Below are 19,724 nucleotides of genomic sequence, written 5' to 3' on the forward strand. Positions count from 1 at the left end.
ACCAGTTGATGACATTCTTTACGTCAGACCAGAATTTCAAAAATCCATTGCACCAGTACTAGAGAAGGTGTCCTTCAGATGAAGTGTTAAACCAATGTCTTGAATAATTTGTCATTAAAGAGCCTGTAAATAAGGACAGTGGTGTCCTGCCAAATTTCCAGGGTACATGCACCCTACTATAAGAGTAAATAGCACCCTTAGAGTAATAGTAGTAGTAATAGTAAATAGCTTTGACAAACAAGTCTGAGATGGTTTGTGATTAAAAATATAAAATGCAGAATATTATTAGTTATCCTTCTTATACAACATGGCATATTAGCATAGCAATACTGACAGTAATTTCTCACAATCTTTATAAACATGAATCTATTCCAGTCTGACCTATTAGCAATGGTAATACTGGCAGTATTTTCTCTCAAGGCAGGTACCTTGTAATGATGTAGGTTAATATTTAATAGAAACGTATTGTCTTTAGGGATGACTCACTGATAAAATGAATTTGATTTGATTAAGCAACAGGGCAGGTGGGTGCTACTGTGACTAGTACTAAGAGGCAGAGTGGAGTCTCTTAAAAATGCAAGATGCTGTGATGATGTATTTAGAAAATGAGAGATGAATCAAAGTTGAATACATGATGAGAAAGCATGGGGATTGGGGTCTAGGTTGGTCCATAAGAAGTGTCCCACAAACATCAAGCTAAGCTGTCAGATGGTGCTTGTATATTTTTCAGTTACATCTTGTTATGTTCGGTAGTGCAGCCCTTCCCTCTAGGAAGTTCTGTTGTGGCCAATAGCCAGCAGAAAAACAAATTGTGGCAGTTCTCCCGCCTGTGCAAGAGAAAAGAGGTGAATTTTGAGTCCCTCACGAATGCTGGTCACGTTACAGCCCTGGGGGAAAAGGATCGAGGCAGTGTTCGTACGGTGCCAAATTGCAGATATGGGCAAAAATTAAATTATGCAGATTTGCTTTAGACTGATCTATAGGAGAATATATTTTCAGTATTTTATATGCATACTGTACATACGCATGAGGTTTAAACACGTATACATATGTCACAGACGCACGCAGCTCTACTCGTTTTAAAGCGGATGTGACAGGTGATTGTGAAATGTAGAGTGACCAAAATGTGACCCCACTTGCTTGCTTTTCAACCACCCCTCCGCTCCCCTCCGCTCCCCTCCCATCTCTCTGCACACACTCAGACACACACCCCTCTCTCCTCTGCCTGTGTCGGCTGTAGCCGAGCTGCAGGATCATGTATCCAGGTTTACAAATAAGGTTGGTGCTGCGCGCAGACGTCGGCTGTGACTTCACACCCCTCTTCGCATCTCCTGCCTGGAGGACACCATCGACTACTGCAGGAAAATCTCCTGAAAATGGAAGAAATTATTAGCCCGGAGTGGCTCCAGAAATTGTCACCGAAAGATGCCGCAGGCAAGTGCAATATTTAACGTAGTCGCAGTTCTTTTCAATTCGTTGTTTTGACTGTGCTTTTATTTAAAAAAAAACGTATAGATTATTTTCTCCATACGCGCTACAACGAAGATTGGGGGAGATTTAATGTCACATCAATTGTTTGCAATTTTCCTCCTCATCCTCCTCCTCTTTAATACTGCGGTCTCACGCGCGGATATGTGCGCAAAAGCCTTTTACAAAATCTTACCGAAATGTACTTATCTTCTTTTGTAAATTCTGTGTATGGTATATCTTATGGGAAGTTAAGCTCGAAAATCCTTGGTATGTATATGAGATATATGTATATATGTTACCGCACGCCCATCATCCGCAGAAACGGTGATTACAAATCTATTCCTGTGGTGGTGGGGTGTTGGATCGTTGTGCGGCTGTTCTGCGTTGAGAGTCAAGGGTCGTACGTTTCAAATCGTTTGTGCTGTCTTGCTGTTGTGTCATGTGCTGTTACGGTGTTTCTCAAGTGATTAATATCTACGTTAATTAAATCGCAGTAGTAACTTTATTTTGAGTGTGAGGGTTTCTAATCAGGCACGGAGGTCTAACACATGAACATCGGTTCTTAACATATCTCCTGTACGCACTTCCTTAAATTGTATTTAATGCAATAAATAATGTATGTCGTTTTATATATATATATACTTGTCTCAGTATGGTAACCAGCATATACTGTAGCATGTAGAGTAGTTAGAAGTTCAGTATTGGCATTCAGAGATTACAGGATATCGTTTTAGGGAGACGTTCATGAACATCTCAATGGTTTAAAAAAATTTGCATTGATATTTACAACTTTTGTCCTTATTAAAGATTTCAATGCTCATTTTCGAAAATATTTTAGCAGTTTGATCATTTTCATCATTCTTTCAGCGTTTGCTTAATGTGTCTTGGCTTCCCAGTTCTTTTCATGCATTAATATACCCCATTTACCCTTGCCTTACCTGATGTAATTAATGTAAGACAAAGTGGAGATGTATTTCAATGTTAATTAGGTTAATAGGATCTAATTACGCCTGCCACCATAGAATAAAAAATATTTTCTGTGTTTATTTCCTTTATACTATCAGGAGGAAAATGTACTACTGTTTTATTTCTGCAGGTGCACCTAACTGATGCCGGAGTAGCAACTGTTGTCTCTAAAGCACTCATGGGAAGTACGTCTATCTTGTGATACAGACCTCCACGAAGATGAACATCAGTACCCCCAGCATGCAGCTGGCTGAAGAGAGCCTGCAGGAGACCTACAATGGAACAGGAAACCTGCTTTTGCCTAGTGGGACTCTAATCCACACTGCTACTCTAGTTACCTGCTCGTTCCTGTTGGTCATCATATTCTGTCTTGGCTCCTATGGTAACCTGGTAGTCTTTTTGTCTTTCTTTGATCCAGCTTTCAGGAAGTTCAGGACGAACTTTGACTTCATGATTCTGAATCTGTCCTTCTGTGATCTCTTCATCTGCTGCGTCACGGCACCCATGTTCGCCTTTGTGCTGTTCCTTGACTCAGGCAGTGGCGTGTCTAAAGAGTTCTGCTTCACCTTCCACTTGACTAGTTCAGGCTTCATCATCATGTCCCTCAAGACAGTAGCTGTGATTGCTTTGCACCGGCTCCGCATGGTCTTAGGGCAGCAGCCTAACCGCACTGCCTCCTTCCCCTGTACACTGATGCTCACTGTCTTGCTGTGGACCACCAGCTTCACCTTGGCCACCCTGGTCACCTTGCGTACATACCCCTGGAAATCTAGGGTCTGCCTGCCTCACTTTGGGCTCATTGGTGGTGATGGAAAGATAATCTTGTACTTATATCTGGTGGACTTTGCCTTCTGCGTGGGAATTGTATCTGTGTCCTATGTGATGATCGCTCAGGCACTGCGGAAGAATGCCCAAGTGAGGAAATGCCCCATCATCACCGTTGATGCCTCTCGGCCGCAGCCCCTTATTGCTACAGGCTTCGAGGGAATGCAATGCACTGTCCCTGCTCTCTATCGGAACCAGACGTACAACAAGCTTCAGCATGTGCAAACTCACCCATACACCAAAAAAATGAGTCAGACTGGCACTGGTGGGACCAAGTTCCAGCTGGTATCTTCAGTTAATCTGGCCACAGCAAAGGATTCGAAAGCAGTGGTGACCTGCGTGGTCATTGTGCTGTCCGTCCTGCTCTGCTGTCTTCCTATGGGCATCTCCCTGGTGCAGGATGTGCTCTCTCCAGAGAGCAGCTTCATCCTCTACCAGTTTGAGCTCTGTGGGTTCACACTAATATTCCTCAAATCCGGGATTAATCCTTTCATTTACTCCCGGAACAGCGCAGGCCTGCGTCGCAGGGTGCTGTGGTGTCTGCAGTATGTGGCTCTTGGCTTCTTGTGTTGCAAACAGAAGACTCGTCTGCGTGCGATGGGCAAGGGCAGCCTTGAAGTCAACAGGAACAAGTCATCCCACCACGAAACAAACTCTGCCTACATGCTCTCCCCTAAGCACCAGAGAAAGCTAGTTGACCAGGCCTGTGGGCCCAGCCACTCCAGGGACAGCATACTGAGTCCCAAGGCAACAGGTGGCCACCAGCCCCATGCCCAAAGCAGTTCCACGCCCATCAACACCCGTATTGAGCCTTACTACAGCATTTACAACAGTAGTCCTTCCCAGGAAATCAGCTCACCTAATAGCTTGCAGCCTGTCAACTCTACCTTTGGCTTTGCCAAGTCCTATGTAGCCATGCACTATCACACACGCAAAGACATGCTGCAGGACTATGAGAGCACCTCTGCACGACAGATTCCTATGCCCTCTGTGTGAGACCTGGAGAGATGAGGCTTTCATGCAGGGCTTGATTCCTCTAACCTTTTCCATATGGCTTTGAACTCTGAATGAATGTATCTTCATGTCATCATTACTGTATGGTTTGGTGCCCCTTTATGAAATTTAATCTCTAACAAGAACCCAAAGTATTATTCACATGTTATGACAGTAAGACTGCCAGAATTCTATTTTTACATTGATATTGCATTTTGCATATTGTAATATTGAGATTCTATTGTCTTTTATTCCATAAAAAAGATTGTATCGTTGAGTCTCATACATTTTCTAATAACTAATTAAATGTATTACAAGTGCATTTCCTCTTAAATTTTGAAAATCTGTCCTTTTTACAACAAAACTACAGCAAAGGGCTTTTCTAAAAAGATACTCTAAGAAACTGGCTAAGGTGATGTATTTTATTGCAAACCAAAAAGAAGTTACATACAGGGAAAATCATGGAATTTGACTTGTTGAGAACTCATTTTTTACAGGCAAGATTTACATATTCAGATCTTGAAAATTGCACAACATAACAAGAAGAAGAGTGAAGCTCTACTGATTTACTGCAGTTCTGCTTTGAGGTCTCATTTCAACAGCTTCTTTCAGGAAGTCTAATGTGCTGTACCATAGAAAGAGCTAAGAAAGTAATGAGCTCCCTCTGCTGGATTGCTGCACTAACATGGGCAGGATGGCTCTGTGATAAACAGTGTCTTAAGTATTAAAGGTACAGGCATGAAAACACACGCCTACCCTCTTCTTCTACTGTTTTCCTCTTGAAGAGAGCTTTTCTGAAACAGGACTCAGAAAGTGTAGACATTAAAGGGTTTAGCCCTTATTGACTCCAAAATGTTTTGTAACAGTAAAATACTGCCTCCCTAAACCAGGTAGTATTGTTAGGAAAAGGTCTATGTAGTTTTAGACTTTCCTCTTGAAGCATTTCTTAACAGAAAAAAAATCAATAATTTTCAAACTTTAAATAACAAGCACAGGTAATTAACAATTCATTCACCCACAGTTTTAACAATAATCCTCAATTTAATCACACCTTTCCTCAGAAATAAAAGCCTTTTTAAATTGTATTTACACTCATATATACAGTACACACACACACAATTTTGCCAAAGCAAGTGCACAGTCTTCTTCTGTCCCCCAGGGGAGGGTACTGCTGTCCTGAGGTTGGTGTTCTGGTTGACAAAGCTCGGGCCCTTGGGGGGACCCGTCTCCCTTGATCCACCTTCATAGCGAGCCACGCAGGCCATCCGTCTGGATCACTCCTATTGTGTCTCTTGCAGTTACAGGCTAGCTTGGAATGGAAAGCAGCCCATTCTCATCTGCTGTGTCCAGAATCTTGCAGATAACGGGTGATTCCACCTAATTGAGCACAAAAAACAAAAGCTTATGATAACGCCACGGACAGATGCCACAGCCTGCATGACGTTCGATAATATAAAAAAAGGGTAGTTTTGATATCTTTTTTTTTTAAAACGATCACAGCTTTATGTCATTGCTTTAGTCATAAAAAAGGGTTATCAAACGTTTTTTCAAAAATTCTCAGTAGCATCGAAAGGCAGACAAATTGAAAACGGCACTGGATTTCTTTTTAGTATTGTACTTTTGTGTAACCCTGAGTAGCTGTGCTGTTGCTATATTTGAGCACAAGAAGGATCATAATCTCACTCACCCCAAGGATGTACTGGCAGGTCTGCGGCTCCAACATATATACAGTGACAGCATGAGGGGATTCGGACTCCTTGCACCTGTTGCATTCAAAGAGGAGGTTGGGGGAAAATGTTACTTAAGTATTCCACAAATACTGTATTTGCTCTCAAGAAAGTAACACAGCATTGGAAGCAAGTACAAGACATGTAAAGGTTGAATTTACTTAGAATCACAGACTATACCAGTGAGATGGAGGCTTTGGGATATGTTTTGAAGTTTCTTACTTAAGTTTCACGATCACTTGTCTGGGTTTTCCAGTCAGGTCACACACATCCCCATGGCCGTAGAAATGGGAAACCACTCTGTAAACACAGGTAACAAAAGGGCATGTTTTACAAATCATGCAAATGCAATAACTCAAGAATGCCAGCAAATCAAGGGAAGGGAAATGCATCATATAATTAATGCAGCTCAAAAGTATATTTCTAAAACAGTTTTGCTATAATTTAGTATGTTTCTAGTTTCTTTTTTGACGAGTTTTAGACAACAATCCGTATTTGTTATTAAGGAAATTAATAAAACAGCAGGGTGAAACGAATGTGATTCTCCAGAATATATCTCCATTACCACTCTGTTGTTTTGATCTATGATTACAGTACTGTGACTAGTGCACAAAACTGAGCATGTGACACAGGCTGTGGCTAGCCTGCATGTCTTTGCATCACATGGCAACAACTTGTGCTACTGCAAGAGCCCCATTTCAAGGAAAGGCATGAAACAAAGACAGGGCTTTGCACTGCTGCTTTCATTAGCTTCAAATTCAAAATTTGATTAGTCACGTTTTCTCAGCTCCACAGAGACATCTATTCAGTTAGTGTTCCAGACAACAGGAGGAATGTGCAGTACAGAGAAAAGGACATACTTTACTTTCGGAACAGCCTCATCCTTCAGCTGGTAGGATCTTGCTATATTCTTTTTCGCCCACTCCAAATGCTCCTCTTTATTCCAGTTCCCCACCACAACAATGTTCTTTCCAGACTCTTTGTCCTTGGAAGTAAAAAGAGACTTAAGTTTTAATTCCGATTCACTGAGTAAATTCATTAAGTGTTTCAGTGAACTATGTAAGCAACACAAATCCAAGAACATCTGCTATTATTTTTACTGGATTCTGAGCATACGTCACATAGTTTTAACAATCCAATGACAAAACTATTTGAAACAAATGACACACCTCGTGATACTGGTGCACATGCTTCCCGTAACAGAACTCATATTTCCACCATCCGACTCCCTAAAAAAATAAAAATAAAGTTTCAGTGTTCAGTGTAATTCTGTCAGTAGCTGCGCTACTCTGTTGCTACATTCATTCATCAAGCCCACTGTATATAATAGCCAGGCCAAAAGGAGTAATTGTTACTAATGCTGAACTACAAATAAACTACCAAGACAGTTATGGATAACTACACTACGTTTCTTGTTAGCTGATCACTGCAGCAGTATTTTTTATATCCTGAGGGTAGACAGATCTGCACAATAAGTTTAGACAACATTAATTGTATATAATGAACAGTTTCTGCTGTGCTGTTGGACAATAGATTTTACTGTCAGTTTACTGTGTAGCATTATCCACACACCCAGTGTTGGCAAGTGTGGCTATGTATTGTGCTCTTTCAGGTACTTACCCCATGCAGGCAGTAGGAGCCACTGAGGAACTCCTTGATGAGCTGCTCATCGGTTAGCCTGGAGATATGAGTGGTGCCCACTGCCACCTGCGCCTGCCCCCCCACATTGATGGGCTTATGTGTAGAAGAGAAGAGCTCCTCTCTCAGTGAAGAAGCCTCCTCCTCTCAGGGAAGGAAAAGAGACATGGGTTATGAACAATACACCCTATTCATGCAATATCCTTATTCCAGAGCTTGGTTAGAAATCATGTGAAATAAACATTGATGTACAAGATAAAAAGCAGCCAGGCCGTAATTCTTAAGGATTAAAACATTTTTACTGGTGAGTTAGGTCATTTTCAGTCATTTGTGGTGCAACTAAATATCAGAATCCTATGAAAGAAATCTGGTGCAAAATACATTGCTAAGAGCCAGTCTTGGCAAAGAAACTGTAGGAAGTCCATAGCACCAGGTCTTACAGATTCACTTGCAATCGTGTCACTGGGCTGCAGCATGAAGGAGTCACAAATGAAACGCAGAGTGTAAACAGACTGAGGGAGGCTAGGAGGTAATAACCAGCAAAAGTCCCTTACCTCTCTGTCCTGGGTGGAGCTGAAGGGCGGCCTGAGCAGCTCTTCCTGTTCACGGTCCAGCTGGGCGAGGCGCTGGGGCCGAAGAGGGGAGCCTTGCAGGGACTGGCAGAAGATGTCATTGACCGGCGAGGTTTTAAACCTGTGGAAGCAGCACCAAAGCCTTACGAGCACAGGGTAAGTGTACACAGAGAGAGCAGTCTCAATACAGAGCCATTCTGTCTACTTGGTGAAAGGCGTTTTTAAGTACATCGTTACATTGCATGAGGCTCTTCATCAATATAATACGAAAGCAAACAAATCCTATCTTGCACGTGTTAGAGTCTAGAGAGGCATCTACTGAGAGGCTGTACCTGTACTTGGGGTGGCTGCAGAGCAGGGGTGTCAGCACCACCACCTCATACTCGCAAGTGGTGACTTCAGCAATGGACAGGATCTCGTGCTTGGCCTCTGGATGGCAGACATACATGATGGTGGTGGACCGCGGCTGGTTCTGCTTCAGAATGCAGGGTGTGCCATTTCCCATCTCCACTGGGTAGTAAGGTGTCAGCTGGCCTTCTATGTTCTTAGTCGGAACCTAAAGAACAAAAAAAACAACACAAGTTAACAATCTCTGGGAGATAAGATCTTCAAATAGGTGACTAACATTAAACTTATTCCTAAATATGTTTAAGATAAAATGGGCTTATTCTTTAAACATTGGAGATATCACGTAATTTGAAAACAGATTCTACAAAAGCAGTGTTGGATGCTAGAAAACAAAAGCAAGAGGGTCCATCTAGAGGATGTTCTTGGCATTACATGTTTTAAACAAACCTTGGTGTTTCAAATTGCAAGCATGATTTGTTCTGCATATATTGTAAATACATTTCTACAAATGCAAAGTGAATTTGAGATGTCATTTGACAAATGCTACTTTATTATTTCAAATACATTCACAGGTATACAATACAACTATAAAATTACTCCACTAACCTCCGTCTCAGTTTGTTTTTCTGTGTCACTTTCTTCCACTTTCTCCGATTCAGTTCCTGTAGAATAGATATCAGACTCTTTTAATAAAACAACAATAACTATCATATCTGAGTAAAAAGATATAGGCATTAAAAACGGATCAGAATGTCAAACAATTTCTTTAAATAATACTTAAATTTCATGAGAAATATTCCCCTACTTGGGTTTTAGAATACATATGTCAACACAAAGTCAGAAGACACAATTACAGTGCATATTAATACTGAGAAAGGTTTAAATATAAAGGTTCCATCAGATATTTTGTTCAATTTAAAATACTTACTATGACCCATTGCCAAATAAGACTAGGGTTTGTTTCTGGACCATCTCAATGAAAGACAACTTTCACACACCTGACTTACCTGCTGGTGATGGTTCACTCTTTCTAATCATGTTTCCAAGGAAGTACTCCTGGATATTTATTTTCTGCAGCACAAAAAAAAAAGTCAGCAATAAACAAGGCCTCTTTCTAATGTTTAATGAACTGTTGTTTTGGTTAACTTAAAAAAGAATGGTGCATTACAGGAAACAGGAGATAATGAACACAGTCTAAAAACAGTACAGTCTAAAAGCTGCGCAGCTTTCGGATCCAGCTGTGGAGTGGAGACAGGAATGGCCCATCTCTGAAGCAGCCTATGGTCTACACCCCGCCACACACTCACCTGCCCAGTCTCCTTCTCTTCATGATACTGTCGCACATGCTTCCCATGACACACTTCATACGTCCAGTAGGACTCAATCTGAAACACAATCCACGAGGGTCTGAGTGAACTGTCACAGAAGACATCAACACCACAGTCGTCCTACAACAAACAGCCCTTACTGCACAAAGTGCCAGGCTGATCCATGAACGTAGCGTTATGATACAGGTTCTGATTTTTGTTAAAGTTGACAAAAAATCTCCATATTTTCTAAGGCTCAATTATCTGCCTTTCATTTTACCAGTGCTTATAACACTAGCATTTTTAGCTGCGGGGCTAGATGTGATCATCTGACAGCTGGCAGTGTAGGTTTGTCATGTGTTTTTCTACCCTACTAGTAAAGACAAAAGTCTATACTCTCATACACTCTCACAAAGTACTGTTTTTTTATTCATTAGATGATGACTAAGAAAGGTTACAAATGAGGAGAGAGGAGGCCATGTAGTCCTTTTGGCTCATGAGAAAAAAAGCTGAGTATTGAAATACTGTATAGCTTTCAAGAAACTGGATTCCTGTGACAAATGATAAATATCGTCTGGGGCAAAATATCCTAGCACTGTACTGTATATAAGAGGGTTCAGGGAACACCTGGCAATTACATCAGGCAGAATTCAGTGAAACAATACCACACAACAGAGCGACAGGAAGACTGGTTCCTCTTCTATCTCTCACCCTGTAGGAACAGCTGCTCTGTCTAAAGAGTGGCTCCAGCAGAGCAGCAGGGTTAGGGCCAGTGTAGACTTTGTTTTCATCCTGATTTGGTAGAAAGAACAATATTAAAAAGAACAGTACAGAGAAAGCGATAGAATCATAAATGGTTAATGCTAGAACCATTACCTTGAATATGCAAAAAAATGCTTGTTTTTAATTTTTGAGGATATGGATTTTTTTTCCAACTCAAATTTGAACTACTGGATATCGAAGTCATCATCTTTATGTTTGCTTTTTGGAACCCCGTATCAGAAGCCACAGGTAACTGTTATCATCCCTTTTGTCATTTAAAATACTATTTGTCTTTTGTACAGCTAATAAGAAGAAAAATTTATTTAAAAAAAGCTGTCTGTCAACCCAGACTCACCTCATCTCCACCTGACAAGGATGGTATCATGCATTTATATTTCTCCTTGTCTGTTGTTGTCATAATAATGAAGTCGTCTTCTCTATACAGGGCACCAGAGGTTGGCTGTCAGAGTTGCATGAAAAAAAATCACACACAAATGACTAATTCATAAAATAAGGGCTAGAGTACTACTTTTCACAAAATCCCTGTCACTGAGAACACAGTTATGAATCATAAAAGTGAAATCTGTGATTAATTAAAAATAATTATTAATTTTAAAACATTAAAAGCAGAACTGTAGGTCAATGTATTAACAACAATGATTGTCAAAGTAGATGCACTAGGTAAAAATGCTGATTTGCACACTACTGTAGTTGAGGTAAAGTCCCGCTTTCCTCCTGAACAGTCTTTGAAGACGTCAGGAGTCCCCAGAACTCTAAAAACCCCAGAGGAAAAACAGAGGATCTCACATTTTGAGTAAACAGGTTATGAACAAGAAGGAGCAAAACTTGTAGCTTTAATGAACACTTCACATTACATATAAAAAGACACAGATGATTCTTAATCTCTAGTGCAGGAAATGGCATACAGGTCAGTCATTAATGACTTAAACCAGTACATTACTGGTTTAATGAAACCAGTTTAAAAATGATGTCAGTGCTTTGAAGAGGTCTAGAGAACCAGTAGACACACTGGCCTCTCAGGATGTGGATTGCACTTTCCTGGACTAATGTGTAAGTTAGAATTCTGCTTTCTACTTTACACAAATAGTGTACATCTCTCACTACTTAGAGATTTGAATAAAATATGTTACAAATATGTTGCAAAAAGTCAATCTCACAGTAGGTCCAGAATACCTAAGCAATTTTTTTTTATTTTTGGCTTTGGATGCGTTTATTAAATAAGACAAAATAACATTTTAGATGTCTTACATGTCCGGTCTCCCTGCAAGTTCCAGTTTGACACAACTCAAATAATCATTCCGATTATTATTATCATCATTGGGATCTTTGAGGTTTTACGATGCTATCACATTTATCAACTAATACCATCAGCAGTATACAATCAGATAATCGTGTGCACGACTCAGTCACTATCTTTCACACAAACACCACACAGTACACCTACCAGAGAGAACTCGGGTCCGGGCCATCTTATCTTGAACGGGATGTCATCTGTGAAAGTAGGCGACCCCCCCCTGGCCGTCACGGCGGCGCTCCAAACCTCCAGAAGCCCCCACAGAAGCGCCAACTGTTTGCTGCACATCTCCCCGTACTTCATTTTCCTGTGAAGGACCGCTGTTCCCTCATATGACAGAGATCCTGTTTAATGTATCTTACAGGGGGTTTCAGAATCCGCACCTGGCGACAATTCATTTGTCAACAAGCTGAACAGGAAAAAGAGCGATTGCTTGCCACGTCTTCTTCCGGTACACATTTCTGTGAAACATCAACACTTCCGGGTAAAACTTGTTAAAGGGAGTCGTTTTAGTAACTGTCATTGTTTCTGTCCAGTTAACCCAGTCGCATCCCAGAGATGAGCAGATCCTGTTAATCGGAAATTACAAAGAACGCATTTCTGTTCTTCAGCCTTCTGTGTAATGGTGTCTACTGCAGCCAGTTTAAAATGCGCTTCACTATTCTGGCGAAGGTGCTTGAGATGAATTTGCCTATGCGTATGATTGAGGATTTTGAACACTCGAATGGGCTCTGCTTATAGTCTTCTCTAGTCAGTAATTAAAAGGTTCACTTATAGTAGACATAAACTCCTTTATTCCGCTAATGTAGGAAATGAGTCGTCTCTAGACTGCATCCAATTCCATTATGGAATATATTGTAACGCAACGGGTCTCAGGCGGGCGCCCTTGCCGCATCTGGTCGGCCCCATCCCGACTGGAGGCTCGAACCCGGGACTTCCGCGTCTCTCTGCAGCGACCTAGCCCCGTGAGCCAAAGAGAGATCTCTCCACAGCCCAGTAGCTGTGGTCCTGCTATCACAGGGAAGGGCGGTGACGTCACCCGCTCTGGTACGCCGGCTCTTACACACACTGCTTGTCGGCCGTAAGCGTTACAATATACAACCGTAAGAGAGAAACCATTTTCAAAGAATGGCGTAATTCTAAAGTTATCACCTAAATGACGATGTACAGTACACCACGTTAACTGATAATTGTTGCTGGGCAAGATGCCAAGTGGAAGCAACAACCCCAGGAAGGAAACATGTGCAGGACAGGGTACACCATGGAGGTCCGTTGCAGACACACAATAACTCACACCTAGGGCCACTTTTCCCAGAAGTCAAATATCAAAATGTTTAGGACTGTGAAACACCAAGAGGAAAACCACACAAACTTGGAGAAAACATAAAAACTCCATGCAGATAGCACCCAGGTCTGGAACTGAACCAAGAGCTACAGTATTGCTAACCACTGCACCACTGTGCCACCCTGTATTCTTCAGCATACCACAAACTGATAAAGCTTTGCTTGAAGTAAAATTAACAGAGCAAACGCCATATATTTGTTGTAAATGAAGAACATGTTCTTAAAGGTCTTCACACGTCATCTGTTATGTCATGGGTAAGTTTTGGTTCAAGTCACAAGATAAGGTCAGTTTATTATGTTTGCATTTCTTTCGTAAACACTGTCACTGACTGTGTACTAAAAATTCACCAGCATGTTCAGTGTTATTCAAGTGAGGTTTTTGGTTAGATCTAATGGATGGGAGAGGGAGATAAAGAGATCAACCATATTATTAATCATAAACAATCAACTAATAATGTTTAATGCTTCAAAATCATTAACCCATGTATGACTCCTGAGAGGGCCTTTATCAAGTCACAATTATGTTGTTAAAAACATTAAAACTACCATTATCAAGGATTTTTATATACGTGAACATGCATTAAACATGAAAATGAAAAAGGAAAGAGATGCAGGCCTAATTCAGGACTTAGTTGGCGCTAATCCAGGAATTTTGTATGGAACATTCAAACGGTGAGAATATATTTTCCATTTATAATGCAATTTGGACACTGCAGAAAATGAGCTGTGAGATAAACTGTAATCCTGTAGTGACAGATTCTTCAATGGTTCTGTTGTGGTCCTGAGAATCAGGAGAACTTGCTGTGTTCTAGACACTGGAAATCCTTTCTGTGCATTTATAATACAACTAGCCCACAACACCTGTGAGATATTATGCATTAAAAAACCTTTAGTTTCACCTCTTTATTATTATATTTTAGATTTGTAAGCTTAATGAGAAGTCAATTAAATATGTATTCAAACATCTATAGTCTTGTGTTCTGTTCCCTGAGAGCTCATCAGTGGATGTTTGCCACTTTCCAAGCGCTAAATAGAGCCCTTTAAACTGCTAGCAAGCACTGTGATTAAATGAAATACAGTAATAAACTACAGTAGGATAAATCAACATTAAAGAACATAAACAGTAAATGTTTTTGACACATTGTCACTCCCAGTCATGTCCATCTATTATAAATCAAACATCTTACTATTTTTAAAAAGTCCTTCTTTTTGCATCTTAACTCTGATTCAGCATTTGATTAGTGAAAACAACATCAACACATTTAAATTATTTATTATTTTTTTACAGTATACAAATGGACATTTATAGTTACATCAAAGGACATTCAATTTCAGAGTGTTCTCTCTCATGACCATGGACTACAGAGTTTTTGTTTGGTATTGATAACATTTTTGCTAATGTAAGTTTTTGGAATTCGTTTTGGACAACTAGAACTTGTAGGTAAACTGTAGGTAGTGTTCGACATCCTGTCCCGTCTGATTCAAGTACATCATTGTTTGTACCGCGGGTGCTGAATGGCAGGAAGCAGTTTGGAAACACTTAGCCTCCCCTCTCCTTCAGGAGACCCTTGACTAATTTCTCCAGGGAAAAGAGGTGCTCATCAGAGTCCTCAGGCACCAGGTCCCGAACAGCGTTGGCCAGTTCAAAGAGGTACTCGGTGTTCCTCCCACTGGGCCCTACAGCACATAGAATCTGCTGGGCAATGTGCTCCAGTGGTGCTGGGCCCAGGTAGTTAGGATTGTCACAGCTCCCGATGTAGAGCAGTGTGTGCAGGGGCTGTGCAGGTGGCTGCTTGGGATAGAAGGTCACCGTTGTTACCCTGTATCCTCCCTTTTCCCTATAATCAAGATACTCCTTCACCTCCTGCTCCCTCCCAGATGGCAGCTTGTAAGCCACGCCCCAGACGCATCCCTGCAGAGACAGAAAGTCACCCACTGAGCAACACTAAATGGACATAACATAACACATGGTCGTACTGAATGTATTACTGAAGCAAGAAGAAAAATGAGCGTCGATCTCAAACACTCAGAAGCAACACCTTTGATAAATTAAAATCCATTAACTGACGTTTGAAACAAATGTGTAATTCTTTCTCCCTAGAATTTCGAGAAGATAAATGAAGGAAAAAGCCATGAACAGGTCCCAATGTTAAACCTCTAGAATTTAGCATTGACTACAGTTTGTTGACGCAGTGATCCTAACCATCAGTGTAAAACGTCCACCACAAAGCTAAATAATGAGAAACCCAAATGAAACAGACTATTGTACACATCTGGTACATGGTTTACCTGCTTGACAAAGCGCTTTTCACTCAGTCCTTTTTACAAGCATGCAACAATAAAAGACTAGAAAGGGACAGAACACTGTCAGTATTATCTATAGATGCTGAACAGGTTCCAGCACTGATGTGAGAAAGCCTGTAAAATGAGATCATCTATGCTGGCCAATTTTACTCCCAAAACCTTCTCCATACTTACGTTCAGTGCAAGCGATGCAAAGACATTCTCTGGGTTTTTAATATTTTAACTGCAAAATATGAATTTAGAAACAAATACTAAATACATCTTACCTCAGGATTTTCCACCAATGTTACCACTCTTCCAGGCTACAAAAAAGCAAGACACCTCAATTCGTTAATAAATTGAAGGCACAATTCCTGAAATACACACAGATGCAGACCTTTTCTTAAGAAAGGGTAAACTGCATTTTACTTCATTTCTGTTGAACTGGCAAAGGATACTTTATTAATGTGAGACTTCATCCCAGTGTGGATCTGTAATAAGCGAATAACACCACTACACTCCAGTGCCTGTTTAAAAGGCTCTGAATCCTGTCGGTTCCTCTCAAAACAGCAGGCAGGGTGAGCCTCCTTTGGATTGCCCTACTCCCATGCCAGGCCACCTGGCAAAGACTAAAAACTGTGACTGGAGGCGAGGAGCTGTTGGACATAGGTGTCTTTCCTAGGATGGGGGTAATACCGAACAGGGGCAGCAATAAGAAGACAAAACATGATTTGTTTCATTGGAAGTTTCATTTCACACCTCTCTGCACCCATTCTGACTTCACAACTCTTGATTGGCTTCTCTTTCTGTCCCCTGCTCCCACCTCTCGCTCCTCCTCTCTCCCAGCCTTTGTTCTCCCGCTACATTACCTTTGCCTACTGTCTTGTCTCTCTCACACCTGAAGAAGGCTCCACAGCCGAAAAGTTGTGTTTTCTCTCTTCTTTTTTTCAGCATGGAATAAACCTATTACTTGTTCCTTTGCAGTGTATGCATACTGATGCAGCTACCCACCTGAACTATACAGCTCTCATCCTTACTTGAGAAGTTATTCACTTTAGACTGAAACTTGACCAGTGGGTTACAAAAACGTTTTGCCAAACATCTTTTAACATATTTGCTGTTCATAAATTGGATTTGCGGCAATATTTATGGTAATAGTGTAAGAAAAGCCTACAAATAAAAGGTCTTGATCATTTGGGAGCAAGTTTCCTTTTTATCCAATATCCTAGTGTTGTTTAAGGAAACTCTGTAAATAATCTTATACAAGGTAGTCAAGTTTTTTTTTTTGTCTAGACAGGGCAATAAAGTGCTGGGTCTGTGTTTTGTCCATTCTCTTCCTCTGTTAGTAAGCCAACAGGGGGTGGCAATTTACAGACGAAGTTTAAAATCCAATGGCTTCACAATCTTTGATCTTGTCATATGCCTGATATTTAAGCCATACCTAGTAAAGGCGTTCACTCGGCTGAAGAAATGGGAAACTCTACACGGTAGGAGAGCTGGTGGTAAATATCAAAGTCAGCTCCATTTCCTAATTATTTTTAAAATATTAACTATCGACTTCACGATCTCGCAATATAGAACTGATACAGTTATCATATTCCATCTTTAACACATACGCCTTTTCCATGAAGACAACTGCTAATCTACTATATAACATTTACGATTTATTTTACATACAGGGTATTGCAGGCGTCTTAGGTTAGTGTATATGGCGACAGTGACACATACGGAATGATCCTTAATAACAATCAGATATTCCAAAGCTGTAAATGGTGGCAATACGTTACATGGTATAATGGATAGCAACATTTTTGCCATGCTCTCTCTGACCTTGCCCGGAACTCCGCGGTGATCTGTGCTGCCCTGCCAGAATCTCCTGCTGTAACCGGTGATATAACCGACCTGTTTCTCCTCGAAAGGAAAATCCACTTTCCAGATCAAGGATCCGTAACCGAAAACCCACATGCCTTTTAAGATTTTTTAAACTCGGTTTATTAAATAAATATTTCCTTTTTCTGTAACGGAAGGCAGGCGGCAATCAGCTGTGAACACAAACAGTCATCATTAACTACACTTAGATATAATGCCAGTTTAAAAGTGTGATTTCAGGATCACCAGTATAGACGCATAAGCCTGTCACTCAAGGACCTTGGGATTTGCAGTCCAATTAAGATTTTGTTTCCACGACAGTCAGGATATGTGCTGAAGGGATGCACGCGTAACATCAGATTTTTGTAGAATTTCATCCAATTTGTACGGTTAAAATTACTGTACTCCAAATACGTCTTTTTAGTCATTGTGAACTATGTGACCTGTACAATAAAACTACATAACCCAGGATTCCGTCGTGTATGTACGGAACATGTCAGATTGCTAAACCAATAGAAAGAGAGTAGGAAGGCCTACTATGAGGAGAAGCCAATCGAAAGACACAAGTGGTGATGTCGCAATCCAGGAAGTGGAAACTTGTGGTTTGTTTTGTAGGCGCAATTTTATATGTAGTGGCTAATAGTGACTTAACAGTATAGTATTTTTGAAGTACTTAACATAATACTCAATGATTTATCATTTTTTAGAGGAACATCGGAGTTCTGTTTATGTTTCTTTAATATACAGGCAAGTTAAATATCATTATAAAACAGAAGTATTTTAAGATTGAATGTTTAAGTATTCTGCTGCATTTTTAAATTGTATCTAAATTGCATGATCAGAGTGCTGGGATAAATACAAAATTAAGATCAAATTGTTCACGTTAATGCCAGATAAATTGCATAAGATCTAAGAATAAGGGGTTCATTTAATGATTCGATTTGCTATATACAGTAATGTAGCGGAAAGATAACCAGTATAATTATGACATTTGTGTGAGGTTGTAGTAGGCACTAATTTTAATTTACTTAATTCAATCCTGACATCATCCTTAAACTATTTACAGTACAAACTTCGTTTTTAATAGTGGTGAGTTCTTCCTCTGATAGGAATGGTGTCTTTTAGTTACTTCATGCGATGGTGTAAAAGCTTTCAATGTTGCTGCGAATCAGATCAAAGTTAGAAATTAAACTGATCGATCTTACGCCGAGATGGATTTCACCGAGGCGTTTTCCGATACCTGCTCGGCTGTTGGCATCGCTGCGAGGCAGGGGAACGTGAAGTTGTTGAGAAAGCTCATTAAAAAAGGTTACAGCATCGACATATCCGACAACAGGGGATGGAGCTCTATACACGAGGCAGCGTTCAGTAACTCCCATAAATGCTTGAATATACTAATTCAAGCTGGTAAGTACATCCTTTATTACCCTAAAACAACTATAAAATACCTTTGTGTTATTTAGTATCTGCTAATAGTTTTTATTGCATACCTACTGTACAAGGTTGCCAGTTGAGCTCATGGGTTGCAATGTGAGCTTCTGTTTACAGCACAATATTTGGGAACGCAACACTTAGTGCACGTATTTAGTTTTTGGCACCCGCTCCCCTTGTTACAGAATTTTAGGACGCTTTGGCACTGGTGTTGTGCCTGTTTTTGGAGCTACCGATCAGTTTGTTTTAATCATCACACTGAGTGCTTTTTCTCCCCTGCTTTTGTTCTCCTGCCGTCCTCCTCTTCTTCAGCTGATTCCATCAGTTTTGTGAACTCGCGGACCTATGAAGGAGAGACAGCCCTGCACCTGGCTGCAAGGAAGGGACATTGTGTCATTGTGGGGCGGCTCCTGGAGGCAGGAGCTGAAGCCAACCAGGTTACTAATGAAGAGACAACCCCCCTGTTCTTGGGTAAGAAACACTAGGCCTGGTTTTTCAGGCTTTTATTTTGTGCCTATTTGACATTTAAGAAAAAACACTCACAGACTGTCAATGTGAAGGGGCCAGACTGTTTCACCCTTAAACCTGAAATGCACTATGATGATTTTTGGTTTAAATATAGTGCTTCTTTCTGCCAGATGTGGTTAGATGATTTATTCGGCTTGGTAGATGGGCCACATTTGTCTAGCTCAACATATGTTATGCTTATAAAAAAGGTGTGTATCTGACCTAATCTGATACTGTGCAATGAATCTGTTTTGTATTATTACTGATTTTACAACCTGTCAAGACAGTGCAATAAAACATAATGTTAATGTGGGCTTAATAAACATTGACAGGATTTCATGCCTTAATTTTATTTTTCAGTAGAATA

At 40.6% G+C, this 19,724-nt stretch overlaps 4 protein-coding genes across 9 annotated transcripts in view; 2 read left to right on the forward strand and 2 right to left on the reverse strand.

The window, feature by feature from the left end:
- The first annotated feature begins 590 nt into the window (after positions 1-590).
- gpr75 (G protein-coupled receptor 75) lies at positions 591-4,588 on the forward strand. Its single transcript, XM_088609848.1, has 2 exons — positions 591-1,434; positions 2,567-4,588. Exon 2 carries the CDS (start codon positions 2,656-2,658, stop codon positions 4,255-4,257), a length of 1,602 nt encoding a protein of 533 aa, XP_088465974.1. The 5' UTR covers positions 591-1,434; positions 2,567-2,655; the 3' UTR covers positions 4,258-4,588.
- Positions 4,589-4,662: 74 nt separating this feature from the next.
- On the reverse strand, positions 4,663-12,382 carry erlec1 (endoplasmic reticulum lectin 1). 3 transcript variants are annotated; one of them, XM_088609850.1, is made up of 14 exons: positions 12,074-12,382; positions 10,964-11,068; positions 10,558-10,638; positions 9,847-9,924; positions 9,538-9,610; positions 9,146-9,201; positions 8,524-8,747; positions 8,174-8,312; positions 7,602-7,760; positions 7,151-7,210; positions 6,842-6,966; positions 6,204-6,281; positions 5,942-6,017; positions 4,663-5,631 (listed from the first exon to the last, which is right to left on the reverse strand). In XM_088609850.1, the coding sequence occupies exons 1-14, from the start codon at positions 12,224-12,226 to the stop codon at positions 5,560-5,562; spliced, it is 1,479 nt and encodes a 492-aa protein (XP_088465976.1). In that variant the 5' UTR covers positions 12,227-12,382; the 3' UTR covers positions 4,663-5,559. The 3 variants fall into 3 exon arrangements, with proteins under 3 accessions (XP_088465976.1, XP_088465975.1, XP_088465977.1); XM_088609849.1 differs by having other exon boundaries at positions 7,602-7,763; XM_088609851.1 differs by having other exon boundaries at positions 7,602-7,763; positions 9,547-9,610; positions 12,074-12,381.
- Positions 12,383-14,524: 2,142 nt separating this feature from the next.
- chac2 (ChaC, cation transport regulator homolog 2 (E. coli)) lies at positions 14,525-17,670 on the reverse strand. 2 transcript variants are annotated; one of them, XM_088609674.1, is made up of 3 exons: positions 17,453-17,670; positions 15,838-15,873; positions 14,525-15,179 (listed from the first exon to the last, which is right to left on the reverse strand). In XM_088609674.1, the coding sequence occupies exons 1-3, from the start codon at positions 17,513-17,515 to the stop codon at positions 14,808-14,810; spliced, it is 471 nt and encodes a 156-aa protein (XP_088465800.1). In that variant the 5' UTR covers positions 17,516-17,670; the 3' UTR covers positions 14,525-14,807. The 2 variants fall into 2 exon arrangements, with proteins under 2 accessions (XP_088465800.1, XP_088465799.1); XM_088609673.1 differs by having other exon boundaries at positions 17,381-17,670.
- A 106-nt stretch (positions 17,671-17,776) lies between these two features.
- Positions 17,777-19,724, forward strand: part of asb3 (ankyrin repeat and SOCS box containing 3) — a 28,192-nt gene continuing 26,244 nt past the window's right edge. For all 3 annotated transcript variants that reach the window (XM_088609670.1, XM_088609672.1, XM_088609671.1), the window contains exons 1-2: positions 17,777-18,826; positions 19,163-19,321. In XM_088609670.1, coding sequence (XP_088465796.1) covers positions 18,631-18,826; positions 19,163-19,321 — 355 coding nt within the window. In that variant the 5' untranslated portion in view covers positions 17,777-18,630. The remainder of the gene's footprint in view (positions 18,827-19,162; positions 19,322-19,724) is intronic.

This window comes from Lepisosteus platostomus, chromosome 17 (assembly GCF_059453375.1).
Source record: "Lepisosteus platostomus isolate fLepPlt1 chromosome 17, fLepPlt1.hap1, whole genome shotgun sequence".
NCBI classification, from domain to species: domain Eukaryota; kingdom Metazoa; phylum Chordata; class Actinopteri; order Semionotiformes; family Lepisosteidae; genus Lepisosteus; species Lepisosteus platostomus.

What these genes read in the sequence shown, in the direction of transcription:
- gpr75 (XM_088609848.1), top strand. Translation starts at nt 2,656, where the DNA reads ATGAACATCAGTACCCCCAGCATGCAGCTGGCTGAAGAGAGCCTGCAG.
- chac2 (XM_088609673.1), bottom strand. Translation starts at nt 17,515, where the DNA reads ATGTGGGTTTTCGGTTACGGATCCTTGATCTGGAAAGTGGATTTTCCT. An exon ending in ACCGCGGAGTTCCGGGCAAG is followed by an intron (nt 15,874 to 17,380) that starts GTCAGAGAGAGC and finishes GCTTTTTTGTAG; the next exon opens with CCTGGAAGAGTGGTAACATT. An exon ending in CATTGGTGGAAAATCCTGAG is followed by an intron (nt 15,180 to 15,837) that starts GTAAGATGTATT and finishes CTGTCTCTGCAG; the next exon opens with GGATGCGTCTGGGGCGTGGC.
- erlec1 (XM_088609849.1), bottom strand. Translation starts at nt 12,226, where the DNA reads ATGAAGTACGGGGAGATGTGCAGCAAACAGTTGGCGCTTCTGTGGGGG. An exon ending in GCTCCTACTGCCTGCATGGG is followed by an intron (nt 7,211 to 7,601) that starts GTAAGTACCTGA and finishes TTATTTTTTTAG; the next exon opens with GGAGTCGGATGGTGGAAATA. An exon ending in ATGTGCACCAGTATCACGAG is followed by an intron (nt 6,967 to 7,150) that starts GTGTGTCATTTG and finishes TTTACTTCCAAG; the next exon opens with GACAAAGAGTCTGGAAAGAA.